The 18,114-nt window shown below is 46.0% G+C and overlaps 2 protein-coding genes across 4 annotated transcripts; both read right to left on the reverse strand.

The window, feature by feature from the left end:
- Positions 1 to 2,402: 2,402 nt before the first annotated feature.
- LOC105570274 (putative sodium-coupled neutral amino acid transporter 11) lies at positions 2,403 to 8,813 on the reverse strand. 2 transcript variants are annotated; one of them, XM_012027352.1, is made up of 7 exons: positions 8,590 to 8,813; positions 6,829 to 6,882; positions 4,764 to 4,857; positions 4,412 to 4,621; positions 4,080 to 4,332; positions 3,637 to 3,985; positions 2,403 to 3,541 (listed from the first exon to the last, which is right to left on the reverse strand). In XM_012027352.1, the coding sequence occupies exons 1-7, from the start codon at positions 8,659 to 8,661 to the stop codon at positions 3,089 to 3,091; spliced, it is 1,485 nt and encodes a 494-aa protein (XP_011882742.1). In that variant the 5' UTR covers positions 8,662 to 8,813; the 3' UTR covers positions 2,403 to 3,088. The 2 variants fall into 2 exon arrangements, with proteins under 2 accessions (XP_011882742.1, XP_011882743.1); XM_012027353.1 differs by lacking the exons at positions 6,829 to 6,882; positions 8,590 to 8,813 and adding an exon at positions 4,938 to 6,193.
- An 887-nt stretch (positions 8,814 to 9,700) lies between these two features.
- On the reverse strand, positions 9,701 to 17,810 carry LOC105570275 (mitogen-activated protein kinase kinase kinase 7-like). 2 transcript variants are annotated; one of them, XM_012027354.1, is made up of 9 exons: positions 17,572 to 17,808; positions 16,402 to 16,627; positions 16,209 to 16,326; positions 15,789 to 16,118; positions 15,505 to 15,617; positions 14,989 to 15,419; positions 14,679 to 14,781; positions 11,551 to 11,804; positions 9,701 to 11,396 (listed from the first exon to the last, which is right to left on the reverse strand). In XM_012027354.1, exons 1-9 carry the CDS (start codon positions 17,647 to 17,649, stop codon positions 11,226 to 11,228), a joined length of 1,824 nt encoding a protein of 607 aa, XP_011882744.1. In that variant the 5' UTR covers positions 17,650 to 17,808; the 3' UTR covers positions 9,701 to 11,225. The 2 variants fall into 2 exon arrangements, with proteins under 2 accessions (XP_011882744.1, XP_011882745.1); XM_012027355.1 differs by lacking the exons at positions 9,701 to 11,396; positions 11,551 to 11,804 and adding an exon at positions 12,184 to 14,360 and having other exon boundaries at positions 17,572 to 17,810.
- Positions 17,811 to 18,114: the final 304 nt, after the last annotated feature.

Genomic DNA, 18,114 nt, shown 5'->3' on the forward strand with positions numbered 1-18,114 from the left:
ATCCTCAGAGATTTGACACTTTCCTTGAATGTTCGACGTTAGCTGTTGAGATCCAACTGAATCTAAAATTAAATGTCCTAAGAGAACATAATTAGATCTCAATAGATAATAACGTTGAATATTCAACAAAAGTGTCAGACCTCTGAAGATTGATGATTTTAGAATTGGATATAATTAGATTAAGACACATATAACGAGATCTTTCCATCTTTTTCCGAGTGCCGAGTAACTTAAACTTTACCAAGAGAAAATCTGAGCGATGATTGTACCAGTGTGTGCCACATGTCATCGTCATGTTTCGCCTATTTTATGCTACTATATATTTTTATATCGCAAACCATACGCGAGCTTAATCGTGTCGAAAAACCTTATGCAAGAAAATACTTTTGAATACGATTACACGAGTCTGTCTCGTAAAAGACTAAAAACCTATCGTCAGTGTTGCTTTCTCTCTTTCTTAAAAAAGAAAAAAAACGCAGAGCACGTCAGGAATTGAGGTAAGATAAAACGCTGCGAAGAAAGCCTTACGCTGCTAATCGTCGAAGTATGTCTTATAAAGATCCGTTTGTATACTTCTTACTCTCGACATTCGATATTAGTCCCGTATGACGAAAAAATATAAACGTAGTGTGCATATGTAGTGTATACATCATAGATATACAATGTACGTACGCACATATACATATATCTTTTCATTTATAAACCATTTATCTGTTCAACATCTTTTTAAAAATATAATATACGCTCACGTATTCTATACGTCAGTTGCCTAGTCGTAATTCTCTCTAATCGCAATAACTATAATTCTTTAAAATTATAATATATTTCTTATAGCGAATTTGGTTGCTTGCACACTAGTGCGCGCTGAGTGCACACTAAGGCTCGTTTACGGTCCATTTTTATATTAAGGAATCGTCTTAAATATTTCTTGAAATACTTCGCAGCCAGTAAAACGATCTGTATAGCATACATACGGATCATTTTTTGACTAAACACTCTTTGAACATGTATTCAAAATTGACTATGAACTGACCTTAGTGCGCACTCGGTGCGCACTACCCAAGTAGAACATATTAGTCACGCAAACATCAGGATGACATAATCTTTTTTCATCATTTTTTAAGCGTCATGGTGACGTCAAAATAGCCCACCGAGAGCACCTATTTGTGACATCATTAAGACATCAAAATGTTGTAAAAACGATCTTGTTTTACAAAGCAAAGTTAATTAAATATTATACATTAAAAATAAATTTATATATGACTGAGATCATGTAATCTGTAATGATAAATTATTATGCACATCACGAATATCATAAAACAGCATGTCATAAATCAGTCACTGTGCAAAGTAAATCTTGATGTCGATCCTTTTATGACGTAAAATTCATCATTTTCATGTCACATTGACGTTTTTGTGATTAACTCGTTCTACTTGGGTAGTGCAACCAATCGAATTCGCTATTAATTCGCGCATTTTATAACCACAGTGATCCCCCCCCTCCCCTGTTGGAGCCTTACTCGCGGTACTTTATCAGGACAAAATATAAGAGTCCCCTCTATATTATAGTATAATAATAATAATATCAGAAGTCTGATAATTATTTCGATTGGTACATTAAAATTCTGAAATTCTAATCTAAGCGGAACATGAAGTCACGGTGACATCAATATGGGATTGAAATTATTGAAAGTCACTTCAATTCCATTTTAACTAGATCATGACCTTTTTTGTTCCACTTGAACATAATGCGTGTCGCGCTGAGTTAATTAATCCTCTTCAGTCGTGAATCCCAAGCTTGTTGTGCACACGGCTAACTTGAAAGCTTAAAATTGCTTCCTGTGACTCGGTAAATTTGCGATAAACATTCAGAGGTCTATACACTTCGCTAAATGACGGAAAGAACGACGATATACCTATTGCCAATTTTTTTTTCGGATTTCTCGCTCGCAAGCTCGAATCCCGTATTGCATTAATTTTATATTGCGATAATCGCGCGCTCGAGATATGATTTGCCAATCATATCGCGGAATGAAATCGTGGAGGGAACAGTACATTATTTGTATTAACGTAATTCAATACTTCCCGTCGATAACATAAATCGTAGCGTTCCATCTTGTTTCCTATGAACCCAGCAAACACAGAACACCGCAGCAACTTCACGGCAACGTTGCAACATTGTAGCAACATTGCAGCAATGTTCTGTGTTTGCTGGGAATTCACGTCCCACCCTAATAGACACCAAGTTACGTAACATCAATATCACACTGAGAAAAATTCCCATCGGATAGACCAATTAAATAGTGTTTCCGATGGCTAATTTTTCCGATTGCGTTTCGCGATTAAATTTGATTGAAAAACCGATCACATTTTTCATCGAATATACAATTTAATCGGATATATCCGTTTGTTATTATACAATTAAATTATCCGATTGTATTTAATCGGACATTTTTCTCAGTGCATAACTTCCTACTCAGCAACGTAACATGCGTGCTATATTACGTTAATATTGTTGAGTAGGAAATAATAATATCGATTTATGTAACTATTACTTGGCGCTCACTGGGACATATTTAATATTAAAGTATACTTTACAGCATAAAATGTTTCGGCAATGTGAGATCAATTAGGACATTACAATAGCATAATCGCTATTCTCTTTAAATCTGCTTCGCAACTGGTTTCCGCAGTTTTATTCTCCCTTTAACGACACGGTATTATAATCGGATACTCTCATTGAAATAATACATTTGTCTATTCGCGGATAAAATCCTGCTCTATCGGATCCCGTGAAAACTTCCTCTTTTCCTTTTGCAGTAAAATTGAAACTGTTTGGAAATTTCGAAACAATTATATATCGGACGCGCTGCGTCAAAATGCGGGCTATTGACGATGAGCCGATATCAAATCCCGATTTTTCTCGATTTGGTTACACATACATACGTACTGCCATCTTATTTAACTTGTATAGCAATTCAAATGCCTGCGTTATTTGTCCCGCAAAATTAATCACGCTATACTTTCATTCGACAATCGGGCAGGACTTACGATTAAGCTAGCGATTTACTGTGCTTATCCGTTGAACTTAGATCCCGCGCTCCGTGCCGAGGACGAAGTTGTCGGTGGACACGGTGGTCACGCCGAGATGCAGCGTCGTCGAATTCTCGACGCAGTACGGCATTATTTTGCCGTGGAAGCAGGTACCGGATGAACTGTTGATTACCATCAACAGGAGGCCCGAGACGGCGGCGAGAATACCGGCGGTCATCAGGCCGAGCGCCGGGAGCTTCTTGGACGAGAGGACGGGCCCCTCCTCGAGCTTGAGGTAGCACAGACCGGGCAAAACGTAGGCGAGCGGCACCGCGGCGAGGATGCCGTTCAACTCGAGGACGACGCCGAGGCAGTCCGTCAACATGGAGATCAGGTATGCCATGGATACTATCGTCAAGGTGATTATCAGGTACTTGCGGTCCGAGTTAGGCACGTAAGCCTCGTGTCCCTCCAGTTCGTCCGTGCCCTTGATCGCCGTCACGAGCACCTGAAGCGGCGACAGGTAAACGCGATCGCGGTTACTCTTTCAAATTGTCCGATCTTAAGTGTCGCGAGAAGACCACAGGCTGGGAGAGACATTACCTCGCGCGTAACGAAGCACTCGATCGGGAAGGTGAGCAGTATGGTGCCGCTGAACATGACCCTGGCGAAGTTCATCAGATCGTCGTCCCAGCAGTAATTCTCCATGAGGTCGCCCTGAACGTACGACGTGAAGGTCGCGTAGCCGACGACGCCGAAGGCCGCGGCGATCAGGAAGGACGTGAAGAGGGACCAGTGCGTTACCACGTCCCACTTCTGCTGGGTCGCTCTCTCGATCGAGCCGTAAATCAGGAAGGTATTGTGGTGGCACATGAAGGCGAACGCCATTATACCGACGGACGGGACGACCCCCGGGAAATTGGCGAACCTCCAGCTGTCCTTCTGACTCGGGCTGTAATCAATCACGCCTATGATTACACATAGTGACTTTACAGGGGGACAGTAACGACCTTTCCCCGTGAGCCGCGGGTGAAATTCTCGCTTACACCATGGCGGACATCGTGTCCATCCGGATGAAGATAGCGACGAGGATGAACCCGACGCAGACCAGGGAGAGGAAGGAGATCTTCGCTAGCCGCGCGACGTTTCTGTACAGGCAAAGCGGGATGGTGATGCAGAGGGTCGCCAGGAGGACGACGACTTGCCGATGAGCGAGGATGTTGGTCTCTTCCATCCCCGTCACTCTTATCAGAACCTTCGTGACCGTGTCGCCGACGACGACGTTGTAAGAGACCATCGCTGCAACGTCGACAAAAGCGGTTCACGTTGTTCAGCACATGGTCGAGATATGAAAGCCGACTATGGATAATTGACGTACCTATGAACGGGTAAACGAACTGGAGCGCCGTGAGAATGTAGAAGCCGGCGCGGCCGAAACTCGCACGCATCAGGCCCTGATAGCTCATCTCGCCGCAGATGTGTCCGCTTCGCACCATAAGAATTAACGAGTAGTCGGTCAACGCCGCTACCAAAATTAACAGGGCGATGCCGAGGCCGAAGCCGGCTTGATGCAGAGCGTACGGTATTCCTGAAAGATTTACACTCGTCAAGTCGACCTCATCAAGCGGAATGTCGAGCGCATTTTCTTTTCGTCTTCTAGTATTTCTCTCTTTCTTTTTTACGACATATACTTCGCGGTAACGAAACCGCGGACCATTTTTCTCATTTACCGATGACGCCGCTGCCGATGATGGAGTTGATGAAATTGAAACTCGCGAGCGGCAGGCTGCTAAATTTGCCGGACTTCTCCTCTTCCTCCTCCTCCTGCAAAACGCACCAATATATATTATTACAGGTGATTTTAGCACGCGGCGATAGGCGCGGCTAGGCGCGATCGTACATACAGAGTTTCGCGACGCAAGCGTTAATTGGACGTTGCATTTGCGCATTCGAGCTCGTACTGATGAACATTCTACGAGCGTCCGCGTAGTTTCATGCTGATGAATATTAATGGCACGGGCGAGCGAAAATGCCGTTGCGAGGGCAAGCGGAAAATATGAAAAATACGCAGGCTGCTGGTAAATTAGCTGGCAGGCAGGAGCAAAGCGATTACACGCTACCGCAGCCGGAATAATTCGGAGCGACACCGGGAGCGAAGCGGTGCGGAGGGACCGCGCTGTAAAAAGAGCACGTAAAATTACGCGAATAACGAGCGCAACGATTACACCGTTAAAGTGTATAAATTCACGTGGCTTTACCAAAATTAGCTCTTTTTTTTTACTTTTGCTGCGTAAATAATGGTTCACACTTGACGGTGAAATTACGGGATTAAAAGCAAGCTGGTTAATAATAAATGGTCCCAATATTAGCCGCTATAATTTTACATGAAACGAAATAAGGTTCTTTCTTATTGTCGCCAGGAATTAGTTCACGTAAATGGCGCTCCTTATCGTCGACCCAACTGGCAAGTTTAATTAATTCAACTACAGCATCTCGACCCTAACTTCAAGGACCTTATCGAGTAACAAAAATAACTGCAACACTCGGTATCAGACTACGGATTGAGATTGAGATTGCATTGAAATTTGACCAATTGGAGTAAAAGTCACGAAACTTTAGATTAGTGAACTTTACTCCGATTGGTCAAATTTCAATTTAATCTCAATCTCAATCCGTAGTCTGATGCGGGCTTGAGTTAACAATTCGTATACATAGTCGTCAATTTGTGCGAAGTAAAACCTTCCCAGTCGATGTCGAATCGTTTCGACATTAACGGGTGACATTTCTCGCTGGAGACTGTCTTACAATTAGTCGTAATGCGGCGTCTACAATGAGACCCTTACCACGTAAGATTTACGAGAGTGATCTATCGCAATCGAATGCGAAGAGAATAATCGACTGCGATTGGTCAGTTTCTTAAATCTTACGTCTTAAAGGTCTCATTGTAGACGCCACATAAGGAAAGGCAGAAAACAAACGTAAGTCGTATACAATAGCCTTTCACGACTTACGCTTCTCTCTGCCTTGCGTTACGTCTACGACTAAGACAGTCTTGACCGTTTACCGATCGCTGTTTGCCATCAGCCTAAGAGCCTGAACAGAATGGCTGTCTTATGCTCTTAAGACAGTGCTTTATATTTTAAGCCTTTGTCTTGAGGTAACGCACAATAACTGTCTTATGTCTTAAGACCCCAGACAGCACACATATCTAAAAGACATCATAAAGACGTCTTTTAGACTTAAAGACGTCTTAAAGCTGTCTTTTAGACATGGTGTGCTGTCTGGGACATGAGTACAAGACGTAAGACAGTTATTGTGCGTTACCTCAAGACAAAGGCTTAAAACATAAAACATTGTCTTAAGGCTGTCTTAGAGTATAAGACAGCCATTCTGCTCAAGCCCTTAGGCAAACACCTTTTCACACGAAACTCTTTTTACAGCGCGGAGCGCTCGGCGCCTCGCGCGCGAGGACCGATGGCGCGGGCACGTGCGCCGGGTCGTAGGCCAACGGCCGTGTCGAATTGACGAATTGAACGAGGCGAAGGAGTGCAACGCCCGGAGAACAACGTTACGCGGGACCAATCGATAGGCCAATATCAGCCGCTCGGCAAGTTTCTCCCGACAATTAATCCGCCTGTTGTTCGCCGCGGGTATCTCGCTTTGCATATTAGAACGTAACGAGGCCGCGTTTAATCGCTCGTCGCTCCGATAATACGAGGGAGATGGGAAAACGGCCGGAGAGGAAGCTGGCGCCAAATTGCCAATTTCTGCGGCTGATGAACGCGCAATCCTTACCCCGACGAGTTGTCTCATGTCATCGTAGGACTCCTCCGACGCGACGCTGCCGACCTGTCGAAATTTCCGAAACAGTGCGTCAGCAGTGGGCGACAATCGTCGCGGTTCTTCTCCCCCGAGGGAGAAAACCGGACGGGGTGACGGAGGCTCCTCATCTCGTCCCTCAACGGTTCGTCTGAGGCTCGCGCTTTCCCTCCCCTCGTCGCACAATACATTGGCGCAATATTGGGAAATAATGTAAATCTAGTATTCCCAATATATTGTAAGATGGACGCCTTCTCTCGTTTAGCCAATGTGTCTATTTAGCAATACTGGTTTAACATTGTATCAATATCAGACCAATATTTTCATTACATTGTTAAATATTGGCCAATGCACTTGCAATATAAACATTATACAATATTTACATTTGTTCCACGGCCAAATATCGGCCTTACGTTGGACAATGTCGGCCGATGCATTTCTAATATAATCAACATTCGACCAATGTTTAGCCGATGTTTAGCCAATGTACTGTGCTACTAGGGTCGCTCGCGGGCGTTCGCTGGCACCCATACGAGTACGTTTATAGACATTCCCGGATATGACGGCTCTTTTGCGAAGGAGAGAACCGCGCCGGAGAAATCGCGGCGGCATTGATTGAAACGAGCGTATCGGGCGAAATGTCATCGCGGATGGAAATTTCTCACCGCGGATGGAATTGTTGGGAGACCGCGTCCCTCTGCTCCTCTTTTCAAGACGACGGAAACTTCAATCTCGCAAGATATCGGAGTCGTCCGCCGCGAGGAGAGGAGCCGCCTCCGTGCGGCTCGCGCGATTACATTGCGGGGACTTTCCTGCGCATAGAACCGCGGATTAGAGCGAGCGGAATTAACGAAGCGGCGAAAGCGGCATACGGTAACTTTCTCGCACGCTCTTTACGGCCGCTAAGAGGATTCTCCGCCACGTCGTTCGCGAAATTGCTTGGCGAATCACGCGACGGGGTTGCCGCGCGGCTATTCGCTCCGTGGCATCCGGCGAATCCCGGGAGGCTCGCTTGTTCCTCGAGCGCGAGACTTGCTCCTACGTGGGAAAAATTATTACATAATGCAAATCGCGCGAATAACGCGTTCTCGCTTACATTCCGTTGTAAAGCCGCGACGTATCGTTGTAGCATATGTCGCTATGAAATTCGACGATTAATTACTTTCGCTTCAATTAGCAGAACGCTCGCGCAGTGCATTTCAAATCGTTCCATGCGCGTGTAAAAACTCGCAATAAGGGCTCGCGCCGCAAACAGTCGGTCCTTTTTTTTTTATCCATATCGATATCGCAGTCCCCGCTACGAGACGTTTAATCCGCGCGAGAGCAACCGCACTCGAGTTGCGAGACTTCTCTCTCACTTCAGGGCAGCCTGGGGTATTTTAAATTGTAAATCCAAGTGTTCGAATAATCGGGACATTCTCTTCCTTAAACATCGAATAGAAATATCGCAAACTCCAATGTCTCGGCTGTATCCCGGAATAATAAGAAAACCTTATCGCAATTTTTACCGCACGTTTCCCTCGCGTAGCGAACCACGAGAGGGGGAGGACACGCACGAGAGATACAAAGCGTTCTCGCTTAACGATCCGACGCGTCGCTTAAATTCGCCGGCGACGATTTCGATCGCTTCCGCGAGCGAGAGGAAAACGGTAGCGCGGACGTGTGCGGTCGACGTGGTCAGACCACATCCCCCGCCGTCGGAGCGGAACGGAACGAGATGGAGACGGGCTTACTCACGTCCTCGAAATTCTTTCTCGCGTCCAGGATGTAGCTCTTCTCGTTGACATCGTCGGACGCGGCGCGGGCCATCCCGATCACGCGATCAGAATCCTCTCTCTCTCTCTCTCTTTCTCTCGCGGCGAAGGCTAAGGCCTAGTCTCTAATAACGGGGGGTAAATTATAGCCGCGGAAAAACGTGCAAAACTTAAAGGGAGGGAGCGAGACTCGCGGGCAGGTCCGTAGACGTCTGAAGTTCCGGCCTATCTTCCGCCCCTTCTTCAGAGCTTCTCTCGCTTCCTCGTCTTTCCCCCCTGGCCACCGTTCTCCCTCTCTCACACACTCCATCCGCTCCCCTTATTCTCTCCCTCCGCTCACGCACGCGCGTACATATATTTTCGCCAATTTCTCTCCGCCTCTCGACCGACGGAGCCCCCGTCGCGCCCCGTTGTCCTCCCCCGTTTTTCATCCTCTTCCCTTGTTCTCGGTAAATCAGGAATCAACTGCATAGTCTCGAGCATCGTCCTCGTCCAGCCACCGTACGCCCACGTATATGCTCACCCCTCGCATCCTCCCCCCCCCCTCCCCCGCCCCTCTTCCCATTCATCTATCCGCCCTCGCAGTTTTCCTGCTTTCTCCACCCTCCCCGGTTAACCGGTCGCGTCCTATTTCCTTTCTATCTCTCCGTGCTTTCCCTCCGTCGAGATATCGAAGCGCGAGAATGACTGGGAGCCGAGCTTATTGATTCCGCGCCGTGTATCTTCCCCGTCGGCGACATTCCAGTTCCACCGGAGCCTCGTTCTGCGCGCGGAACTCGTTTCGTGTCTTCCTGGCGTGGGATACGTTGAGCCGTAGAAAAAAAAACCCAGATCGTTACAATACGCGCGAATGCACAGGCATGTAGGCTCGACACCCCGCTGTTTGCGAAAAAGCGAGTGCGACGCGCGACGCAGATCGGATTCTCCATAGTTGCCCGCATAGCAACGTCGCCGCTATTAAGCCGTTAGCCCTCCATCGATCTTGGAAATTACCCGTCAAGAGCACACGTTCACGCGAGACGTTCCTCCAAATTCACTGACGCTAGCGACTCCGCGCTCCGGGAACGCTTGATAAAAGATCTTGAACACGCCAGTAAATCTCACGGCAGCTTTCAGAGTTGTATTTACAATTATATATTACAGTTTCGCATGTTTAAACAAGAGTTTCGCATCGCAGACTCGCGGGAGAAAATCCGTCGAGAAACTTTCGCAGACCGTACAATTATTGGATTGTTCGTTGCCGCTTTCGAGGCAATACACAAGGATTCAGCCTCTTGTTACAGTATGCTTAACATAGGAACAGAAACGTTAGCTGCGAGCCTCCAGTCGCTGCCAATCGTCGACGCGACGCGCGAGCTTTTATCATTTTCAATACTTTAATTTAACGAGCGCTTCATGCGCCATTACCGTTTAAAATATTTTCAAAACGGCCGCCTCGCGCCAATTTGTTTTGCATATCATATTGTCTCGCGCTCGACAATCCAAATAGAAATACTACAATGCTCCTGTATACACGAGATTAAGGCACTGACTGAAATAATGTCTTTATCTTGTTAGACCTGTCGTTGCGGAGAGAAGTCAAGCTCACAGTTAGGCGAGACGTAAAATAGTTATTTACACAGACAATCACATATTAGCAAAGCGAGGAATTAAACATATTTTAATACCTTGCGTAATCGACTAAAGGTAACAGGATTGTATCTCTGATACATGATCAATTCGATTAGACTGTCGAATATATAATAATAAAAGTATACAGAACTGTATAGATCGTATCATTCGACATTGGTGCTTGAAAAGAATTTTTACCACGCCATGCCTGGGCGTGCGAATTTTGGGCAATTCAACTTTAAACACTTCTCGTTTAAAACCTCTTATTCGTCTCGGCATTTTAATATCCGAATTTTTCGTCTGAAAAAAATCTCAGGAATCTACCACTGATGAATATTACGATAGGGCTGAGACATTCCTACGTATAAAAAGTAAGTGCATAAAATATTTTCCATTGACAGAGTTAAATGATAAAAGCTGCGTATTATATCACACAATGTACATTTGATACGTCGAAATGCAAACGCATGATTCGATGAAACACGAATCGAAAGGACTAGATTGCAATTTATTGTTAATAAAACCTTTGAGGCTTTGCAGTCGAAAAAAATCTTCTATACCATCCTTAATAATACTGCAGCGCTTGAGAGGTGTGTAGGTGTACGTAGGTGTGCGTGCACATTTACTCCGTTCTATTAAATCTCGCGCCGCAAACGAGAATGCGTAGAAGACAAAGGAGGACTGCGAAAAAGGACCTAACGGAAGGCGTGTCTGTAAGTGCGTGCTTGAAGTTGCGCTTTTCATATGGCGGAAAAAAAAACAGAGGTCAATTGTATGATTGCCGCGCTCGGTAAGATCGGGTCGGAAACGATCTTCCGCTATAGGCGACTACTCTGAGTCACATGCTCCAGTAGCGACGCGGCGTTGATTCGCATCCGTACAAAATTGGATTGGAATCTTAACGCGATTCCATCCGCGTTGCACATTACCGACCGGCCGTCGGGATCGCGCAACGTCGCGTAAGTACACTTTTCGTCGAGATCCTCGAACATGTCAAGTCGCGGCGTCTCAAGAAAGCCTCGACGGGTCTTGACGGTGAGGTACCACCACCCAGCCGTTGTTCCCCGAAACGGCGGGCCCTATCGTCGACGCGGCAGCGGCACCCGTCAACGCCCCCCTCTGGTCCTTCATGATTTGCAGTTGTCGCGTCAGGTTGTAACACAGTTTCAACAGTGACTCCTGAAAGTGAATCACAATAATTATCGACGTTGAAGGCTGTCCAAGCTTGAGGATTCTTTTCGGGTTACATTGTCGTCGAGAAATCGTCCTTCAACTAGCTCCAGCGTCGCGAATCAGCGTGGAATTAGTACAAACAGCAATAAAAAAAAAGAACCTTCTCATCCTCCAGCTTCCGTAACTCCTGCTGCTGCCGGAGGCTGTCATGGCTCAGATTCTTCAGCATCTCGTTCTTGTGCTGGCTCAACAGCGCTATCTCCGTCTGGACCCTAAGGTACTCCTCGGCTATCTGCTTGTGCTCCTCGAAGATCTCTCGCGAGAGCTTGCACGTGTCGTCGGGCGTGAGAGGCCTCAGGTCGGCATCCAGTAGGCGACAAACGTTGCCCAGGTCTTCGCTCGTGGTGCTGCTACCTGCGACATCCCAACATTTTATCACAGACGTTGACAAAGGCGAGACTATCATCGTATCCGGCTGCAACGAAACACCCATTATTATAATCCTACGTGTACAAACGTAAATCTAAGTATATCTCGAGAATATTACAAGTCTGCGCCGGCAAATGACTCGCCCGTGACGATTCTAGAGTCGCTTCATCAAACGCGCGCGCTTCCGGCCTCGCTAGTCGTCCGGAAACGTGATTCCCCTTAATTCTAAATATGCCTCGAGCACCGGCAGCGCCTAGAGAACCCGATGAATATGTACTAACGCAGTAGGACCCAGCAGCGCTTGAGAGTGTCGGTGCCGACGATCTCCGGGTAGTCGTCGCACATGTCGATCATCTAGCAGCCGCCGCTCTCGCGCGAGCCGCAGTTACTTGGACAACGACGACGACGACGGCGATTAACGTCCACGATTATCCTCCGGCATAATTCCTCCGTTCGGTGCCTCGCGATCGGACCTGGGAGTCCCCGTCCTAGGCGGCAAGGTGGCAGCCTCGGGGGCGGCGTGACGGAGTAGCGCAACGGCGATGTCGGGAGTCCCGCTGGGGACGGCTGAACCCTCGTAGTCACCGCGAACGGCTCCTTGCAGTGGAATGCTCCGGGAATGGCCGTGTTAAAGAGATATATCAATTCCCCGGTCGGATTCGATCGATGTGCCCTCGATAAAATCGAGCTCGTATTGCGCGCTTGGCGACCTGCGATCGGCGGGAGGTGCTCCTCCGTAGGGAGTCGGCTCTCTACTAAACAAACGCACGTCTATATTGGGGATGCTGACTCAGCCACACCTGCTTCTAAATACCCCCCACCCTGGGCCAAGCCGAGGAACGTCGCGGAGCGTATATGCGAGCCAAGAACAAAACGCGCTCCGCGGCTTGATTCATCCTCGAGAGAATCTCGCCGCCTCATTTCTCTTCTCTCTTCTTTTTTATTCGTCCCGCGGTCGTCCTCGTCATCCTCCTCCGCGTCATTTTCCCACGTATCGTCTTATCTTCTTCCTCCCTCTCTCTCTTCCTCCCCAACGTTCTTTCGTTTCCCTCGCCGTTGGCGCGATGGTCGGTCCTCTTCTTCGTCGTCGCAACGTGCCAATCAAAAGCGAGTCACACGTCCTACCGATTAGTCGTCAGTTAAATTTAGTGCACGCGCACATCGCGGCGACTATTGCGGCTACACGGGCCCTTTGCCAGGGTACACCACCGGCGAACTCCGCCGATCGACGAACCCTCGATGTGAATATAGCATGCCGAGCTCATAACTCGTCCCTTCTCTCCGCCGATCGCGGCTCGGGATCGACCGCGATTACATTACTTGTACGGCTGTCGCTAAATATGCACGATCCTGTGCAAGAAGATACTTTTGTACACATACGGCAGTGCACATGAATCTTTACAAGCTTCACAATGCGCAAAATTTAAGATTATAACGCAGAAATCTGTGCCGACATAGATACATGATCGAGAAAGGCGAAAAAATGCATCGTAACGTTAAACGTTAAACGATCCGGATGATTGCGTAAACAGAATAATTATCGTTGAGCTAATGATTACGACGAATCGCGCGCGTAGATACGCATTATGAGCAACGTGCGTTAGTCTCGACGCAGACGAAGACGAGGAAGGCGCCCGGTGAGTCAGCGCGCGGTGCTTTAGTATTCTAGGCCGAAAATAATCTACTCCGTGTACCACAAAGCGCTACTCTGTAAGCTCAAAATGCGTGCCCGTGTCAGTTCGCTCGAGGCATTGTGTCCATTAAAATGTTTCACATTATCCGGCATATTAGTCACGCCGTCTGCCTTTTTTGTAATGGTGCCGAAAAATCCGGATGACGAATCAATGATAGGAACCCAGCAAACGCCGAGCATCAGTTACGTTGCATTTATGTTAGAATTTCTCCCTCAACAATGTGTTATATTACATTTACATTGTTGAGGGAGAAATCCTAACATAAATGCAACGTAACTGATGCTCGATGTTTACTGGGAAATGAATGATAGGAAAGATATTTCCTTTCCTATCATTGATCAATTACCATATCGCGAATCACGTTTTTTGTGATATTTATGGTACGAATTTGACAATACATAGTATTTTACATGCCACGTATATTATAGCATCGCATGCATTATATGAATCAGTCGATTTCCGGAATAGATAAATAAATGAACGTATTTATATATAAAATGTTTATAACGATATTATGTTATATAACATAACATCGTTACATATTATAAATATGTATAAATTTAGATTTGCTCGATATCGTTTTTTCAATCTGCTTTCCATATTTCCGGCAAGATGACGCAATGCGATTGTACAGCCAGTTCGCGTATTGATTGCCACATAAGGCATAAAACAGATAATTCTTGCGCTAATGTTCCTGGCACGATGCCTTCAACGCGACAGAGACGGGTCTCGCACAGACAGCCAGTTTGGTGCCACAGCCTCCTTGCGATCTTTTTTCGGCACTTGTTCTGAGAAAGGCTCGGGTATGTACGTATGTATTCGAGTACGAGCCCCACAAGGCTCTCCCCTGCTTATTCGTGAATAAATCAAAATCAAAGTAATCCTACACGATATCATATTTGGTTGTCGCGCACAAAAAAAAACAAGATCAATTCAATAAAACAAAAAAAAGACTTTATATAATTACGCATCAAAGTTAAATAAAAATTTGTAACAAAAATGTAACGCACAATAATTATAGTTTAATCGTTCTATCTTAAAGGTTCTCATTTTTCTATTGAGTATTTTTGTTAAAAAAAATAACTCTGTTATATAATTAATATTTCAATATTATGTGGAAATTGTATTTCATGTACACGCGAACAAAGTTAAAAACTGTACTCACCTTGGTTATTTTTCTTCGTTTTTTGAACCACTTTATCTAATCCGGCCATGTTATTTGGAATTTCCCAAGATGTGTCAGAGGAGCTCGGCAAATCCCAGGCGTTCTACGAGATAACAAAAGCAACGTTAGAAAAATTACTTATAATAGAGACAAATATCTTTACATTACGAATTCAATAATATAAATAGAGATATGTAAAAGAATCGAAGAAAAGGATAGTTACTATGTAAAAAAGACGTACAAAATAGAAACGTATAAACTAAACTGTACAGAAATATTCAAAATGTACACGAACGAAAGAATTACTAACCGGATCGCATTCCACGTGCAACGGAGCGAAATTGTAGTTTTTGCTTTGTAATGCGGCGGTCTTGCCATCATGTGGCGTCGACGGCGTTGCATTTTGCAAAATCGACGATTTAACGTGTTCTAAATTGCTGTCCGCACTCCCATGAAAATTATTCAACACTGGAACCTCGTCCTGTATTCGTTGAAATCCTAAATTGTTTTGCCGCGGCGATAATTTCGTCGATCCGTCGCCGGCCGGTGTTGTACGAGATAATGCAAAGGGCGATGAACTCTCTTCATTGCGGCATTCGTTAGTATTTTCTACAGGCTTTGGAATTGTACGAATAGTGCCATTTGCAACGGAACCGTTCATACCAAACTCGAACGTACTGACTATATCTAACGTACCTTCCTTCGAAGTTTCGTTTTCATCTTCTACATCATCTTCACTACCTACAATGCACATACGATATCTTTATATATGCGCAAAATGGCGTTTGTAACGATATAACGTTTAGCAGTAAATCAATTTACATACTTAAAGAATATTCAACGGGTTCTAAATGGCTACTGAAAAATTCCGATAGCTCAGTCATTATCCTTACTATCTCGTCCATAGACGGTCTTTCTTCAGGTGCTTTCTGCCAACATCTGTCGAGAAAAACAGCAGATGTAAGATATACTTGAGTAAGTATTTTGCACGATTGTCCGCCTATCATTCGTAAATTACAAATCTATCCATGAATACAAATAACAGATATAGATTTATACGATACAACGCGACAAGTTATCGGTCACGGTGTTCTCTTGCATAAATCTCACCTGGTCATAAGACTCTCAATTGGTTTCGGGCATCCTTCTATTAAAGGAGGCCTTTGTCCTATATGAACAGCCCACATTATCCTATAGGCTGAAGCACCAATATCATCAAAGGGTTTTTTGCGTGTCAAAACCTCCCACAAAATGATACCCCAGCTAAATACATCGCACTTCTCTGTATACCTAGATCCTTCAAACACTTCTGGTGCCATCCACGCGGCCGAGCCTTTATTATTAGTCATGTATGTATTTAAGTCACAGGCTGTGCCGAAGTCACAGATTTTAAGCATCTGCCCACCCATAACTAGCAACAGATTGGGCGGCTTTAGGTCTCTGTGGAGGATATCAAATTCATTAAATTTACTTCTCGACTCGGGACACGGAAAGGCACAATAATCGGTGGCGTATCGACGCTCCCTTTACCTATGTATCAGCGGTTTCGGCTTCATGTTGTGAAGATAGGCGACACCACGCGCGCACTGGAGAGTCCAACTCATAGCGTGACTGATGGTGTAGTGCGGCTGAGGATTGCAATGTAGCACTGCACGAACAAACGTAGAGTCTTAACGCGATTTGTTCAGAATTGGATAAAATGGCTTCTCTTCTCAGACATTACCATTATATAACGATCCACCTTCCGCGTATTCCATCACCAGGCACACTGGATTTCTAGTAGACGCCCCGTACAATTTAACAATGTTGGGATGAGCGACTCGGGACAGCTGCCGCACTTCCACAGTGAAGGCTTTCTTCTCCCCTTCCGAGTTTATGTGTTTTACTGCGACGTCCTGCCCTCTCCATTTTCCTTTCCACACAACTCCAAAGGAGCCCTTGCCGACTACCTACGAGCAAATGAAGACAATAAATCAGTGACGCTCTTGACTGAACATTCTAATCTTATACATAACAACGAATACACAAAACGTTTTGTTAATTAATTTAAAGGGAATGTCATCCAACTGCATGCTCCGTTTTAAAACAGTTGACCGAACTCCGATTAATTTAACCTGCGGAATCATTGTAGAGTCAGGCCAGGTTTCACCAAACGTTGCCTAACTTATTGCTAGTTCAATTCATGTTTGTCTCTGTCTGAAGTAACAGTCGGAAAGTGACAAAGAAGGAGTTAAGCTAAGCTCGAAGTTAAACAACGTTGATGAAACCGGACCTAAGCTTTCAGCTTTCATCGTTCCTGATCCAGTCTCTCGTCCCAAGTATCAAACGACGAAACAATCAATAATTCCATTCGTATTAGGCTGATGACAGAGAACGATCTGTAGACGCTCAAGGGCCTGGGCAGAAAGATTGTCGTAACCGTTTACGATTCTGTAACTTGTTACGCAAGTCGACGAATTGTACGTCGCCTCGCGACATGCGATTCTTTGTGCGTTGACTTCCGACACTGACTTACTTGCGTCTTACGACGAAATCACAAACAGTTACGGCGATCTTTCTGCGCAGACCCTTGAGCGTTTACGGGTCTCGTTCTCTGCCGTCAGCCTTAACATTGTAGGCATCGCCTGAAAAAGTCGATCGCTCGTGAAGCCAACGAACGTTTGAAGTTTGTCAAAGTCTAAGCCAGTCGAGCAGTCGCTTGTGTACGACCGACCGTTCTCCCTCGTTTGAGGTTAACCTGCCGAGATCGCGGGCTCCGTAGGAGCGGCAGGAGTACCGGGCGAGCGGCGTGGAGGACTTCGCGATCGAGACGACGTTAAATGCGCAAGGGGCACCCGGCGGGCGCACGGACGACCCGATCGGGAGAAAAAGGCGACGACAGGAGAGGAACTACCTGCTCCGTTTCGATCTCATTGTAATCGATTTCCTCAACGAACTGCTGCTGATGGCCGGTCATCTCTTTGCTCGCCATCGCGCACAGTCGACATCACATTACGTTCAGGGCACATTTAACCTACGAGCTGCGAGTGCGCGCGCGAGCCTGTGTTTACTCAAAACTGGCTACAAACAACCTCGCGAATCGCCATTTCCCGTATCGCCACGGCCGAGGGGTACTGCGCGAAGCTGATCTCGCTCGGACCGCGGGCTGAAGTTGCCGCGAGTGTGGTACCGCGACGGCAGATGGCGCTCGCTGTACGACTCTCGCCGCGCGCTTGGCGCGGTTTGTTTTTCCAAGGAAAACGCGGACGCGGCAAGAATACTCGCATATTGTATGTACGCGCAGAGAGACTTAAATCATCTATTATAGACTGAGACTTAATAGAACTACTTATGTAATGTCATGTAATTTAAATAATGTCAAATAGCAACGCGCCGCGAAAGCAAAAGTCTTTTTCGAATGTGAATAGAATAATCTATCGAATATAGCGTGTCGGTT

Source organism: Vollenhovia emeryi, unplaced genomic scaffold (genome assembly GCF_000949405.1).
Source record: "Vollenhovia emeryi isolate VEMERY1.0 unplaced genomic scaffold, V.emery_V1.0 DF939121.1, whole genome shotgun sequence".
Classification (NCBI taxonomy): domain Eukaryota; kingdom Metazoa; phylum Arthropoda; class Insecta; order Hymenoptera; family Formicidae; genus Vollenhovia; species Vollenhovia emeryi.